Raw genomic sequence first — 15701 nt, forward strand, 5'->3', positions numbered from 1 at the left:
TCTATAATTCCATAATATTTTTACATTTTAAGCGAGCTCAACACCAGCGTCGGTTTTCAAAAACCCCTTGTAAAGTCAAATTCCTTACTGTGTATTGTAACTTATTAGTGTTAAAAGGCACTAATATGTAATATACCTAATATATATGTATAGAATATAGTCCAATAAGGAATAGATTATTATTAACGACTGGTGACAGTTATTATTATGTTCATAGGTTATCTAAATAATAATTAGAACATATATGGTAACACTTTCTGTTTTCCCGCCATAACGGAAATGGCCAAATTTTTGCTAGATCCAATTGTCATTGAATTTAGTACCTCTACTTACTACTTGCATTCAACTCTGGACTAGAACTTCAAGCTACTGGAATTAAAGAATAAACTACTCAATTTTATTACAAATAGTTGCGTTTGCTTACATTCAGCTTTTATAATAATAATTATTCAGAACAATATTCAAATAACCAGTTCATATCATTGTTAAAATATATATATAACGTCTGTTTTGAATCGTTTTGTTACGAGAGTCGTGCCTAAATTTATCGGGCTTATAATATTTCTAAAATGGTCGGGAAAAGTAGCAAGTTGTATGTACTTAAGAGAGGTAAGTAAACTCCTATTTTGCAATTAACGCAATGAACCAGCAAAAACTTCGTATTACTAATGTGTTTTATTTTTATTAGGTGGAAGAATGGAGGAAGTTCATATTGATAAAATTACATCAAGAATCAAAAAATTATGTTATGGTTTAAATATGGACTTTGTTGACCCCGTGAGTATTAAACATTTAGAATAATATCACAATTAAATAATTGATAACTTAAAATAATTATAAAAAAATAAAAAGTAATTGGTAAGTTTTAATTAATATTAATTAATAATTTAATAATAGTCTGGGGCAGTATATGATATTATATTGGAAGTTCTAGTTAAAAATCTGTTATTGCACCAGTCCAAGAGGTTTTCAAAAGTTAAAACAAAACTTTTGGATTGGATTGTACACAATATTTAATAAGTTTAAACAATCAATTTTCACTAATTACACAATTTTGCTGAACTTTTTTTACATGAATATATATGATATGCATTGTGTGTTGCAACAGGTCAGCATAACATTGAAAGTCATTAGTGGTATTTACTCTGGAGTAACAACAGTTGAACTTGATAATCTGGCTGCTGAAACGGCAGCTACAATGACAACTGATCATCCAGATTATGCAATTCTAGCTGCTCGCTTAGCCATATCAAATTTGCACAAAGAAACTAAAAAGCATTTTTCAGGTAAAATATCTATTTATATAAATTACCATTTGCTAATTTTGCTAAACAAAATATTCATTATTAATATTTTACAAGTTTAAACTTAAGCAATGCTAAACTACTTGTTAAATGTTACTAAAGTATTTAATTTAATAGTTTTGTAATACTTTCTTTTCTCTGTGTGTCTGTTGAAAGATTTCGGTCCTTTCAGTTACTTATGTCATACAAAATCATAAAAACAATGTTAAAAGCTATACTATCTATACTTAATATTTGTGTTAAGAATAAATTGTACAGCTTAGTCTTATAATTAACACTTTTATTACAATTTTTTGTTATTCCAGAGGTCATGACTGATTTATATAATATAATAAATCCACATACTAACAAAAGAGAAGCAATGATATCAGAGTTTCATTATAATATAACAATGAATAATAAGGATAGACTAGATTCTGCTATTGTTTATGATCGAGATTTTAAATACAATTATTTCGGATTTAAGACTTTGGAGAGATCATATTTGTTAAAAATTAACAACAAGGTAATTACAATTTTTTTATATGCATTCATATAATTATCCTTTTATTTACTTTGTTTTAACCCATTTTTACTTCTAATAACTCTATGTTATAGGTTGCAGAAAGGCCTCAACACATGCTTATGCGAGTTTCTATTGGAATACATGGAGAAGATATTGATTCTGCAATTAATACTTATAATTTGCTGTCAGAAAAATATTTTACACATGCAAGTCCAACATTATTTTCGGCCGCTACTCCAAGACCTCAGCTTTCCTCTTGCTTTCTTATAGCAATGAAAGATGACAGTATAGAAGGTATATATGATACACTTAAACAATGTGCTTTAATATCTAAATCAGCTGGAGGTATTGGCCTTCATGTGCATTGCATAAGAGCTAAGGGAACTTACATAGCTGGCACAAATGGAATCTCAAATGGTCTTGTCCCAATGTTAAGAGTGTATAATAACACAGCTAGGTATGTGGACCAAGGTGGTAACAAACGACCAGGAGCATTTGCTGTTTATTTGGAACCTTGGCATGCAGACATATTTGAGTTTTTAGATCTAAAAAAAAATACTGGCAAAGAAGAAGTTAGAGCAAGGGAGTTATTTTATGCTTTATGGATACCAGATTTATTTATGAAAAGGGTAGAAAAAAATGAAAATTGGAGCCTCATGTGTCCTAATAACTGTCCTGGATTAGCTGATTGTTGGGGTGATGAATTTGAAGCCTTGTATGAAAAATATGAACAGGAAAATCGCTTTGTTAAACAAGTAAGGGCTCAGATTTTATGGAAAGCAATTATAGAGGCTCAAGTTGAAACAGGAACCCCATTTATGCTTTATAAAGATTCATGCAACAGAAAAAGTAACCAAAAAAACCTTGGCACTATTAAATGCAGCAACCTCTGTACAGAAATTGTAGAATACACATCATCAGATGAAGTGGCTGTATGCAATCTAGCTTCTATAGCTGTAAATATGTTTGTTGAAAATAAAACTTTTAACTTTCAAAAATTAAAAGAAGTGACAAAAATTATAACCCAGAATTTAAATAAGATTATTGATGTTAACTTTTACCCAGTGCCAGAAGCGAAAAATTCTAACATGAGGCACAGACCAATTGGCATTGGTGTTCAAGGATTAGCTGATGCATTTGTATTGATGAGAATACCATATGAAAGTGAAAAAGCAATATTACTCAATCAACAAATATTTGAAACTATTTATTATGGTGCATTGGAAGCTAGTTGTGAATTAGCTGAGAAGGAAGGTGTTTATAGTACTTATGAAGGTAGTCCGGCTAGCCAAGGTATTTTACAATATGATATGTGGAACAAGACTCCTACGGACTTGTGGGATTGGACAGCACTTAAAGAAAAGATTGCCAAAAATGGTCTTCGTAATTCTCTTCTATTGGCTCCAATGCCAACAGCTTCTACAGCACAAATACTTGGAAACAATGAATCTTTTGAACCATTTACTTCCAACATATACCAAAGAAGGGTTCTATCTGGTGAATTTCAAGTTGTTAATCATCATCTCTTAACAGATTTAACTCAAGCTGATTTATGGGACGAGGAAATGAAGAATTTGATAATTCACAATAATGGATCAATACAAAATATAGAAAGAATTCCAAAGGAAATAAGAGATTTGTACAAGACAGTTTGGGAGATTTCAGTAAAAACAACTATACAGATGGCTGCAGATAGAGGAGCATTTATTGATCAAAGTCAATCGTTTAATATTCATGTAGCTGAACCTAACTATGGGAAGTTGACATCTATACATTTTTATGCATGGAAGATGGGTTTGAAAACTGGAATGTACTATCTACGTACCAAACCAGCCGCTAATGCTATTCAATTTACTGTGGATAAGTCTAAAGTTCAAGTTACAAATGGCAAGTCGGAGAAGGATGAAGCTAACTTGTCTATGATTGCTTGTTCTTTGGCAAACAAAGATGAATGTCTGAGCTGTGGCTCTTAACTATTAAATAAGTTTTTTTATCAAGTACTTACCTAATAAATCATTAAACAATACCCTCGAATAAACAATATTATTTTTAAATATCATGGTTTATTCATTTACAACTTCCATTTTCAAATAAGTATTTTTTTTAAATTACGATGCTCACCATAAATGTATCAGCCAAACCATATATATAATTTTTGCAATGACTACGTTCGCATAGGTAGGTCGAATATGAGTTAAGGCGTCAAGGTAGCATGCGAAAGCGATCCCGTGGCGTCCGCCGAAGAGACTGAAAAGGACCGCTGGTTTTTTAGAAGGTATTCCGGCGCACTCGTCCTGTGCACCAGCGAATCCCATATACCCACCCATTTCCACGTGTGGGAAACACGTAACGCGTTTTGCTAGCAAGATAAAAATGAAAAAAAATAGGTCGAATGTTGTATCAGTAAAAAGTAGTCTCATTCATCTTTTACTCCGTCGTGTAGAATCTTCCTAATAAGAATAGAATAATATTGCATATTAATTTAATGTGGGATTGAATTTTTTTTATATACGTGACACCTACATTTTTGGGCCCCAGAGCAATGCACTTCTCGGTTTCTACCCTTTTCTAAATTCCTAGATCTTTTTTCTATCAAAATGCAATTGCATTACCCTAGTCAAATAGGATAAACATTTGATTTCAATAATGAATATTAAAACATTTCCCAATTCTCCGCCCCAAGGCAGTTGCTTAATGGATAAACCGGCTTTGTATGGAGATGGAGTTACAATTTTATTGGAATTGGCTTCTATTCTCAATTTCCTAAACCAATAGGCTAATGTTTTAGAGACAATTTTTCATTACATCCACCGAAAATCTGATGGTGTCTAATTCGAGAAGAAAGCTACACAACTCCCTCAATGTAATAATGAAAAAAGATTTGTTAGTTTTGCCGCGATATCTTATGTTGAAATTAATGCATTATTGGAGTTTTGATATTTATTGAACCTTTATTAAAATTATTTTAACGTTTCATATTCGAACGAATAATACATTATTTTACAATGAAAAGATTGTATCTTGAAATGGATTATGCAAAAATATTTTATAGTTACTTAGCATACTTATAACACTGCGAAAATATTTAGACCGTGTATTAGAATAGTTTTTGTGAAACACAAAAAGACAAAGAAAATTCGTATTAATTTTATTAAATAATAAGTTATGAAACATCAAGTAATTATTATTCAATTAATTAATGATATTTTGGAATTTCAACGTTTATTATTTTATCATTTATAATACAGGGAATAAATAAAGGTGATACATATATATTAATTCTTTTTAAAACTTCTTAGTATTGGGTGTATAATATCCAATGCTTCATAAATTTCATTTCTTGTTTTCCCGCCTGAAATGAAAGGGGAATTAAAAAAGATATACCTATTTAAATAATTAGCTGGACTTTGTTTTTTTTTTGTAAGACTTACCCGTAATAACTAATTTTCCATTGACAAATATCAGAAGAACCACCCTTGGGCGTATCATTCTATATACTAATCCAGGAAACAATTCTGGTTCGTACGATGTAAATTGTCCATGTGCTTGTTGAAGAGCCTCTAATCTTACTGGAAATCTTAAATCTGCAGTTGCGATAAAATTTTGCACTTTGAAATTAAGAAATTTAGCCTAGAAACACACAATAAGTACAAATTAATATAAAAAAAAAATATGCTAAATTTAAAATAAACTTGTCTAATTTAACATAAATCAATATTTTACCTGAAAACCAAGTTTTTGAATAATTCGGGCAAATTTTCTAGCGGCTAAATACGAATCATGTTCATTCTTAGCTCCTGTGCAAACTATTTTTCCCGATCTGTAAGTTTTATTACCATACTTTATTTTAGAATTCAAATACTGTATCTGATCGTAAAAACATGTATCTATCACCGATTATTGAATTGACTCAGACTTGAGAAGAATCAATTGAAGTCATCTTGCAACTTATCAAAAATATATAATATTAAGTGGAGTTCGTTACAGAATGGTTGTACTCATAAAATGCGGGTACCTTGTTTTGATTTACTAAAATATATATGTGTTTAATAATTAGGTAATAACTTATATAAAAATTAACGGTTCGTTCAATTTCGGCGCTTACTAGAATGTTAGAAATCTTTAGCCAACAAAACATTTGGCCGGAGCCGAAGGTTCGGTTCGACACTAACTAATATATTCTTATTTGAAACTGCCTCGCGTTATTTAGTCAATAGTTTTAAATTTAATATAACGTTTGACGCACAAAATTTAAATTGATGACTGTATTACATTTATTAGTATTTTTTTTCGTATTTTCTTTACTTTTATGATGAGATGGCTCACAATTTAAGGAATAGCCCGTTATTTTTTGTAAATATTGCAGATACTACTCGACCTCTGTGGTCGAGTAGTGTGTACACCGGTTTTCATTGGTACGCCACTCCCGAGGTCCCGGGTTCGAATCCCGGCCGAGTCGATGTAGAAAAAGTTCATGGGTTTTCTATATTGTTTTGGGTCTGGATGTGGTATTGTTACTTCTGATTTTCCATAACACAAGTGCTTTAGCAACTTACATTGGGATCATGGTAATGTATGTGATGTTGTCTAGTATTTATTTTATTTATTTATTCTTTTTCTGCTTGGGATTGTGGGTATCTTTTGGCTTTATTGTATTAGGTTAGATGTTAGGTAAACAGAATTTATTTCATCTTGTTTAAAAAAAACTTTAATAGTAGTAGTGAAGTATTGTCCTCAACACAATATCAAATATGTTATGTTTGTTGCTTCAGTCATAATGTAAGGTTTGATTCCATGTTTATCAAAGTCTCTGTACTATAGTAAGTACTGCCTACCACAAATTTCGTAGTGTTTGTTTGTTTTAAATTATTTGAATATCACTAGAATCTATTTATGGTATTGAAATAAATGTTAACATTATTTTTCAGTGAGAATTTTGCAATTGTTTGTTAAAATTAGAATGTGAGGACAATTATGTTTAAATGTGGTTGCAGCATCCTGTGCTGTGATGCGCACTGATCTGTTTGTTATTAATATTTAGATTATACATTAAAAATGGATATATGATTTTTGACTCTCCCATTTCTGCAATTAGTTTTATATTTTTATTTATTCAAAATAAATTTCACTGGATGAAATTAAAACATTAGAACCATGTAATTTAAGTTTTAAATTATAAACTTTTTATTCTATTTTTAAATAAATAAGTACAACACAATCTTTTGAATTAAAAAAAAAAAAAGAAAAAGAAAGAAGCTTAAAGAAGCTTGGAGTAAAAATTTACATCTAAGTTTATATTGCTTTATTATAAAGCTCATAATATAAAGTATGTAATAAAAAGTTCATAAAAGCAAATAGTACCTGAAAACTAAGGCTGTGGCTCGTGGTTCTAAAATTTTCATAACCACTCCATGAAATCTTGCAGGGTTGTATTCCGAAAATCTTGTCCGACAATATATATCTAATAACTTCAATTCACAACCTAAGCTTACAGTTGAAACACAATTTCTGAAAATTGTAATAAATGGATTACGTGTAATTTACAAGCATTATCAATTACATTTATTAATCATGCACTTGCTAGAAATATACAATTATGACATACTGAAATTTAACACTGCTTTTTGCTTGACTAACTGCGCTTGCCATTGGTGTAATAGCAGCCATGGAACTATGAGGGTTTGAAGACTGAACTTGAGGTGTAAATGACCGGTGTGTAGGAGTAAGTGTGACCTCCCCAGATAATTGATGCTGTAACATGCTTTGTGGGGTCGAAGTAATATTTTCTGAAACATTCTGTTGAACTGGAGTACAAGACAATGAATCGTCTACTTGCACATTTCCTGTTCTATTCTTTATCAATGTTTGGCTACTAGTAGATGCTTCATGTTTAACGGTTGGTTGTGGCGTTTTAATTTTGTCAGTGATTTCTTTGTCCAATTCCATCATATTCTAAAAAAATCTAATTTATAATAGGATAGATCATAGTTTTATATTAATAAAAACAAAAAAATCTGTATCTTATACCTCTTGATCTGGTACAATTTCTGTAGTATTTGATTTTGATATATCATTAGTATTTTCAATGAGATCCATAGCGTAGATAAAGTTTAAATAATTTATGTAAAATGTTAAATAGACTTGGTGCTAATTTAAATCATAATTCACTATTATTTAATTTCATCAATAAATAATTGTAGGGTAATATAACTTGATATTCTGGTAATAATTAGCCGGCTTTGACAAAGGCAATCTGGAGCTTCTACTCCCTAACGATGTGATTATCAATTATCATAAAAACATTTTTTCAAATTTGTGGATTTGTGGAAGAGATAATAAAATATAAATATATAAGTAGAATCATAAAATGTGAACAGTGAAGTTAGTAAGCTAATGTTGCCACTTGCCAACTGTTACGTTTTGTCAGGAACTCCTACTCACTAGTTAGACATTTTACATAAAGTTGCGAGTGTTTTTTTAAGAGTATTTAAGAATCAGTAATGATTTTCATTGTTAAAATTTAATGTAAATATATATGTTTTTACTTAATTAAATTAACTGAAGACGTTTTTATTTTTAAGCGGTATCCAAAATTGCGTATTTCCTCTGGCAAAAGATAATTATAGCAATATAAAATTATAGTATTTACGTAAGTTAAATTATTTAAATTGTAGCATCCTGACACCGAACAATAGTTTGATGAAGTCAAGCAGTAATAAAGACTAAAAAAAAATAAATGATAAATTTAATATTATTTAATAAAGTGACGACTTATAAACTTACTTGAGTAAAGTATATACCTTACGCTAAGTTACCTTAGTTGAATATTCTAGGCGTGAGGCCGAACTAGCGTAGTAGCAACTAAAAAAAGTCATGTCAAGTCAATCTGTCAGAGTGACAATATCAACTGTCATTTAATTTTACGAATTTTTGTTCCTATTGACTTGAGATTGAGAATCATAGGCGGTTTTGAATCCAAAATAATCTCAATATTTAATCAATTAACAAGACTCTATACAATACTATAATGAGTCCTAAAGCTGGTGGTGATGCTGGGAAGGTTAATTCAGCCATATACAAAGACAAAAGCAAGCCAGCTGATATTCGTTTGAGCAATATAAATGCCGCTAAAGGTTAATATAGTATATAACTTAAATAACTTACATTATGCTGAACTATTTTCTGTTCCGCTTTAAATTCCAAAATAAAATATAATAGTAAATATTTAACTTACATGTATTTGTATGCTGATCTTCACCCGAAATGTTGGTATATGTCATTCATAGCAATTTCCTGCACCTGGTGTAATTTTGTGTACTTTTACATAAAATCTTTGTTTAATTTAAATAAAATATTTGGTAAAAGTTACATCAAATGTAAAATAAACGGAATGCGGTTTAAAATTTTTTATAATTTTCCTTAAAATTATTTTCATACTTTTCAGCTGTGTCAGATGCTATTAGAACGAGTCTTGGTCCCCGTGGAATGGATAAGATGGTAATAAAAAAATGCTTATAATAATAAATTTGCCTTAATTTTAGTGGTTTGATAGTTTTTATACAGCTTTTTTTTTCAAAAAGAATCTTTAATCCATCCATTGTTTCTTAATTCCATATTTAAAAACAATCTCTTTAATAATTTATTGTTATTGTAGATTCAAGCCGCTAATGGTGAAGTTACCATCACTAATGATGGAGCAACTATCTTAAAACAGATGAGTGTCCTACATCCCGCAGCCAAAATGGTAATTTTTTTTAAGTAATTTTTATTAGTAATAGATATATTTGATGTGAGAAGTAGTTACTATGACTAATGATCATACAATAATAGCTACTAGTGTACCATGATTTTTATTTTCTGAGAAACTATTTTATTATTGATTCAATATTCTTAAATTACATTGTAGTAGTAAAAAAAAATTTATAGTGACTTACCTAGAATAACTAATAATTTAAGAAATGAGTAATCATCAAAATATTTTGTATAAATTGAATAAATATTTTTTAGCAATATTTATGTGCTATTAAAAATTGATTTATTTTATGTTTTGATTGTAGTTAGTTGAGCTGTCAAGGGCCCAAGATATTGAGGCTGGTGATGGCACAACATCAGTAGTAGTAATAGCAGGGGCATTACTTGATGCAGCTGAAAAACTTCTTCAAAAAGGCATCCACCCCACAGTTATATCCGATGGCTTCCAGAAGGCTTTGCAAATGGCCCTGCAGGTAATATTCAATCAATATGATATGTATGTTTATAAATAGTTTAATAGTAAAAAATGAGCATGAACCAATACAATCTTGATTTAACATATATAATTTTAAAATCTATGTCTATGGTTTCATAACGAAGCTGCTATAATTAGTAATGATAGTTATACTATGTAATAATAAGAATCAGTTTAATATTCATTTAATTCTTTTATAGCATTTAAGACTATGTCAAATCCTTTAGATTAATGGTTTGATTGTTGTTAAATTTTTCATTTATTTTAAATAAATAGGTAGTAGAAGGATTATCTACATCAGTAGATTTGTCAAATGAAGATGCACTCTTGAAGGCGGCAGCCACATCTCTTAATTCGAAAGTGGTATCCCAGCACTCTACAATTTTGGCACCAATTGCAGTTCAAGCAATCCGTGCAGGTATGATTAATAATTATCATTATCTTACAAATAAATTTGAATAGGGCTTGATATAGGGCTAAATTTCTATTATTTTAATGATTGTTTATCAAACAAAAGTGTCAGTTATGTTATGTATTAAATATTTATTATTTACCAACTTTTCTAGTAATGGAGCCAATCCAAGGAGGAGTGGGTGCACGTGTTGACCTGCGTGATGTTAAAGTAATCGAACGTATCGGTGGTACTGTTGAAGACACTGAGCTAATTCAGGGGCTTGTGATCCCTCACCGTGCTTCTAATGTCAATGGACCTCACCGCATTGAAAAGGCTAAAGTTGGACTCATCCAATTTTGTATCTCTCCACCTAAAACTGACGTGAGTGATTTTCAAAGTACATAATATTAAAATGAAAAATTTAATTTAATCAATTAACATTTATGTTTTTACTTATAAATGTTATTCAGGGGATAGTGAGTTAAAAAATGCTCTGTCTCTTTTTGAATTATGAGAAAACCTAAAGTTTTAATATCAATTTTTATAAGTAAAGTCATTAAAATATATTTTTACATTATTATTTTGTTTATGGATAAAAACAGATGGACCATAATGTGATTGTATCAGACTATGCTGCTATGGACCGTGTTTTGAAGGAAGAGCGTCAATATATTTTAAATATTGTAAAGCAAATAAAAAAAGCTGGCTGCAATCTACTGCTGGTACAGAAATCTATTTTAAGGTTAGAAACACATTAATAAAATAATTCATCAATTAAATCAATGAATTTACATTGATCATTTTTTAAGTGTATTTCTTAAGTCATGTGATGGTGTCATGATGAACAATATATTGTTCATTGTACTGTGTGTAATAGATGTGTATTAGTAAGTGCAATAGATGATATGCTTATTTTGCAGGGATGCACTGAGTGATCTAGCAATTCATTTCTTGGACAAAATCAAAACAATGGTTATTAAAGATATTGAGCGTGAAGATATTGAGTTTGTTTGTAAGACCCTTGGATGCCGTCCCATTGCTTCTTTGGATCATTTTACAGCTGAAAATTTGGTCAATGTAGACCTTGTAGAAGAAGTAAACGAACCTTCTGGAAAGTACATTAAGGTAAAAAAAATATACACTTCCAAATAAAGAGAACATTGTTTAATGGGAATTCAAAATTGATAATATTTTTGTAATACAACAGATGACGGGTTGCTCTGGCGGCGGCCACACTGTGTCGGTACTTGTGCGCGGCACGAGCGGTGCTGTGGTGGCGGAGGCGGCGCGCTCGCTACACGACGCGCTGTGCGCCGTGCGCTGCGTGGCGCGCCGGCCCGCACTCGTACCTGGCGGGGGCGCCCCCGAGGCTGCCGCTGCTGCCGAGCTCGGTCGCGCTGCTATCGCGGCACCTGGTGCCGACCACTACTGCCTCAGAGCTTACGCCGACGCGCTCGAAGTCATTCCATCCACACTTGCCGAGAATGCAGGTTCGTTTATCATCGTATACAGGTTTTGTGGTATCTATTAGCGTGGGAAATTCTTGTATTATATGATGAATGTTACTTTCAGGTCTAAACCCTATCGAGACGGTAACAGAGCTGCGTGCAGCGCACGCTAGTGGCACCCAAAGTGGCGCTGGCGTGAACGTTCGTCGCGGACGCGTTACCGACATGCGTCACGAGAACGTGCTGCAGCCGCTGCACGTGACCGCGTCCGCTCTAGCACTGGCTACAGAGACCGTGCGCGCTATTCTCAAAATTGATGATATCGTAAGTAATGTGTGACACTATAATAGGATCAAACTTCAAGGCGAGGGTTTGATGTTAAGATTTAAATTTAAAATTCATTTTATCTTCTGGTAAAAGTACACAACAAATTGGTACAGGTTACAGTTTCATCATCTTAAGTTTTTTATCCTGTTATCAATATCTGTTGAGTGACAATGATAACAAAATTGATTACTAGATTTATAATACCAAAAAATACATGAAGTTATTGGTAAAGATATATCATTATGTAATGGCAAAAACCTTTATATTTTTAATCATCATATATATTAAAAAGGTATAGAATTAATGTATTATTTATTTATTTTTACAGGTCAATACGCTGAATTAAGGAGTACTGCATTTAACAAATAAAATCAATAAAAAATAAAATCACAAAGTATTAACAACCAACTCATGTATTTAGTTTTTGTCTAGCCTCTCATGGTATTTGTGAAAAATGTTGCAAATTTTATAATTAATGTTTTCTTGACATTATGTCAGAAATAATGGTGTTGATTTTGTTGTACACAATTTTCAGATAATAATTTGTAGAATAAAAAGAGTTACTTTATTTTAAAAAAGAAAGCACATGAGAAACAAGTATCGGTATTTTTAATCCCATACAATTAAGAGATTGTGTACAAAAAACCTGCATCATTTTTATCATATATGTTATGTCCAATAAGAATAAAAAAAATTATTCATGAAGTGCAAAATTGAATGGCTTATTTGTTTGTTTACATTATAATAATTGCATTAGAGCTTGTATTGCTTTAGTTAAGACACGAAATAATTTTAGTTCTTAAAAAACTAATTTAAATAAAAATTACTAAGCTTTAAAAATTTTATTTAATGATAATTATCATTTTTATATTTCCATAAGTTATCGTTGATATGGATGAATTTGGTTTGCAGCCTTTATATTGGTCTTAATTGCTGAAGGTGCTTTTGGCATGGTAGGAGTCGCGGGACCCATCTGAGGAGTTGGGCCTCGAGCTTGACCCATCCCTGGTGTTCCAACACCAGGTGGTCCAATAGGTTGCATTCCTGGTCGGAGACCTTTACCAGTTCCTACTGCTGTTACTAAAGCATGGGTGTCAGCTATGCTATGTGTTGGTTGTATACCTGAAATAAAATAAATATAATATTTCAATTTAAAATTTTATACAAAATTTAATTCCAAAGAAATGTAAATAAAACTGTCAGATTTTAAATCACGAAAAGGAAATTATCAATACAATATTTAATGAGGTTCTTAAAGTATTAATATAGTTTAACAGTATTTTCTGTTCTTTTAAACAGAAAATACTGCTTATCTAAGCTACTCAAGATATATTTTTTCTTTGTTTAGAGTGCTAAAACTAATATGTTTAATCACAAGATTATTTTAATGTTAAACAAATTCATTTGTTAAGTATTTATAAGTATATATAATATCTACCTGCAGATCTCATTGATTCTCCTTCCCAGTCCTCGCGACCTTTAGATATAATTTCCCATACATGGCTTACAACTTTCGTAAATTGGGCTACTTGTTTCTGTAAAAAAAAATTGATATTTAGCAATAATCCAAAATCTAGACTAAAGTTAGTAAAAGTATTACAGTATTATTTTTCTCCATAATGTCCCTTTTTCAGGGTTCTTAGGGTCTAATTTACCTGATTTCCAAAGTATTAAAAAAAATATTTTAAAGTCATAGGATTTGATCAAAACAAAAAAAAGTTGCACATTAAGTTTGCAGTATAAACTGTCTACCTGAGCAGTATCATAGCTTAATGTGCTAGCTTTGTGGTTTAACTGCTGTAGCCTTTGCTCTGCTTGTGGCTCAGGTTTTGTACGTAGCAGATCTGGGACTAGGTCATGAGTGCAAGCTGGCACTCTTCCTTCTGACAGTCTTGCTAGTTCCTCATCACGCTCACATCCCAGTTGTAAAGGCAACACTACAACTGATCTTAATGATGGAGCTAATTCATTTTGAAGAATTTTGCTTAAGCCAGTCAACTGAAAATGTGAAAAACACTTGAGTTTTTAATCAAAACTCTTTTACCAATTATAATAAAATGTCTATGTATTTGAGATGTTACAAATTATAATTAATTTTTCCAAATAATACTGAAGATTCAGCTTTTGGTGGAGGCACAAAATATGCTGTAAAAAAATTGTATAGGGATATAGATACCTTAAAATCAAAATAATATAATTATTAATTAATTAGTCAGACTTCCATCTCATGATCAACATGAGTTTATACAGCGTTCATGGAAAATACAGTATACAAAAATATAGTAATTGCACTAATATGATGAAAAATGATTTAACCTAGTATCTAATGAGTAACAGTAGTATTCTATATCAGTAAAATTGTATCAGCTTCTATTCAGTACGTAACAAAGCTGAAGAATCAAAGCTAATTTAGGTATAACACAAAAAATCTGAACAATATGTTGTAGAGATGGATATTTCTAATTTTCATAGAATATAATCAAGTAATATACTTACATGCCCAGACAATATAGCATAATTATCAAGAAACGTAGGCCAATTTATTGTTTCATATTCAGTTTCTAATTTTGCTATTAATCCCTGTATAGCAGATTTAAGATCATTCACTCTATTTAAAATGGCATGCAATGTAGCTTCTAATTGTTTTTCTTCACGTTGCATGGTTATATCAAGTTTTATAAGCTTCAATTATAAATACCCTTTTAATTTAGCATTTCATAACTGTTTGGAAGTGTTTAATTAAGAGGTATGTATAGTTAATATTTTTATAACTGTTACTTTGTAATCTTAATGCCAATTTATCAGAGTTTGAGCTAACAATAAATAAGATTTATTAATTACTTTTTTTCTATTAGTATTGCGAATATCAGCACAAAATATTAAAAACTTATAATAATATCCTCCACTTTGTTGCATTTAGAAATCTGTCTGACGTCTGTTTCTATATAAAAAAAATATCTTACCTAAACAGATTATAACAAATAACGTTTCTTTGAATTAAATCAATATAATCATATTATGACATTCGTTTTTTTATCTGCACATAATTGGGTCTATGGTATCATTCATAATAGTTCTATCATTGCCATTACAACAAAAGAAAATTATTTCGATATTATTGTTTATTTACAAATACAGTAAAATATACTTCCTACTTGACCACTTTTGTGAACAACGCCGCAACCTAACTTATGAACCTTGAAAATGCTACTAATGAAAGTTTTAATTATTGCATATGCGTGAAGAAGAATAATGTAACTAAAAAAAATCATAGAATAATTACTATATAAATATATAAAAAATAATCATATCTTCAGACCTTCAACAGGTAAAAACTTTCTTAATTAATTAAGGTATTTATAACCAGCGGCGGCCTTAAGGGGTGGCGAACAGGCAATCGCCCGGGGCCTCGCTCTTGCAGGGGCCTCGCGCAAAATTGAAATAGATTTTTTATTTATAACTTTTGTTTTTGATCCCTAATTATTTATTAAGGTTA

At 30.7% G+C, this 15701-nt stretch overlaps 5 protein-coding genes across 5 annotated transcripts in view; 3 read left to right on the forward strand and 2 right to left on the reverse strand.

Annotated features, from left to right (window-relative positions):
• Positions 1 to 15701, forward strand: part of LOC113395947 (barrier-to-autointegration factor) — a 46151-nt gene that overhangs the window by 8383 nt on the left and 22067 nt on the right. The gene's annotated exons all lie outside the window — the stretch shown is intronic.
• On the forward strand, positions 318 to 3863 carry LOC113395952 (ribonucleoside-diphosphate reductase large subunit). Its single transcript, XM_026633700.2, has 5 exons — positions 318 to 609; positions 689 to 777; positions 1109 to 1286; positions 1610 to 1809; positions 1902 to 3863. The coding sequence occupies exons 1-5, from the start codon at positions 570 to 572 to the stop codon at positions 3780 to 3782; spliced, it is 2388 nt and encodes a 795-aa protein (XP_026489485.2). The 5' UTR covers positions 318 to 569; the 3' UTR covers positions 3783 to 3863.
• On the reverse strand, positions 5002 to 8194 carry LOC113395971 (uncharacterized). Its single transcript, XM_026633727.2, has 6 exons — positions 7837 to 8194; positions 7415 to 7761; positions 7171 to 7317; positions 5533 to 5629; positions 5241 to 5439; positions 5002 to 5161 (listed from the first exon to the last, which is right to left on the reverse strand). The coding sequence occupies exons 1-6, from the start codon at positions 7903 to 7905 to the stop codon at positions 5085 to 5087; spliced, it is 936 nt and encodes a 311-aa protein (XP_026489512.2). The 5' UTR covers positions 7906 to 8194; the 3' UTR covers positions 5002 to 5084.
• Positions 8719 to 13045, forward strand: LOC113395970 (T-complex protein 1 subunit delta). The gene is made up of 11 exons (XM_026633726.2): positions 8719 to 8942; positions 9254 to 9306; positions 9464 to 9553; positions 9867 to 10034; positions 10313 to 10454; positions 10603 to 10811; positions 11033 to 11172; positions 11351 to 11555; positions 11638 to 11920; positions 12003 to 12202; positions 12534 to 13045. The coding sequence occupies exons 1-11, from the start codon at positions 8837 to 8839 to the stop codon at positions 12549 to 12551; spliced, it is 1614 nt and encodes a 537-aa protein (XP_026489511.1). The 5' UTR covers positions 8719 to 8836; the 3' UTR covers positions 12552 to 13045.
• On the reverse strand, positions 12512 to 15100 carry LOC113395972 (mediator of RNA polymerase II transcription subunit 8). The gene is made up of 4 exons (XM_026633728.2): positions 14702 to 15100; positions 13958 to 14203; positions 13644 to 13740; positions 12512 to 13327 (listed from the first exon to the last, which is right to left on the reverse strand). The coding sequence occupies exons 1-4, from the start codon at positions 14864 to 14866 to the stop codon at positions 13086 to 13088; spliced, it is 750 nt and encodes a 249-aa protein (XP_026489513.1). The 5' UTR covers positions 14867 to 15100; the 3' UTR covers positions 12512 to 13085.

The sequence above is a fragment of the Vanessa tameamea genome, chromosome 10, assembly GCF_037043105.1.
Source record: "Vanessa tameamea isolate UH-Manoa-2023 chromosome 10, ilVanTame1 primary haplotype, whole genome shotgun sequence".
NCBI lineage: Eukaryota > Metazoa > Arthropoda > Insecta > Lepidoptera > Nymphalidae > Vanessa > Vanessa tameamea.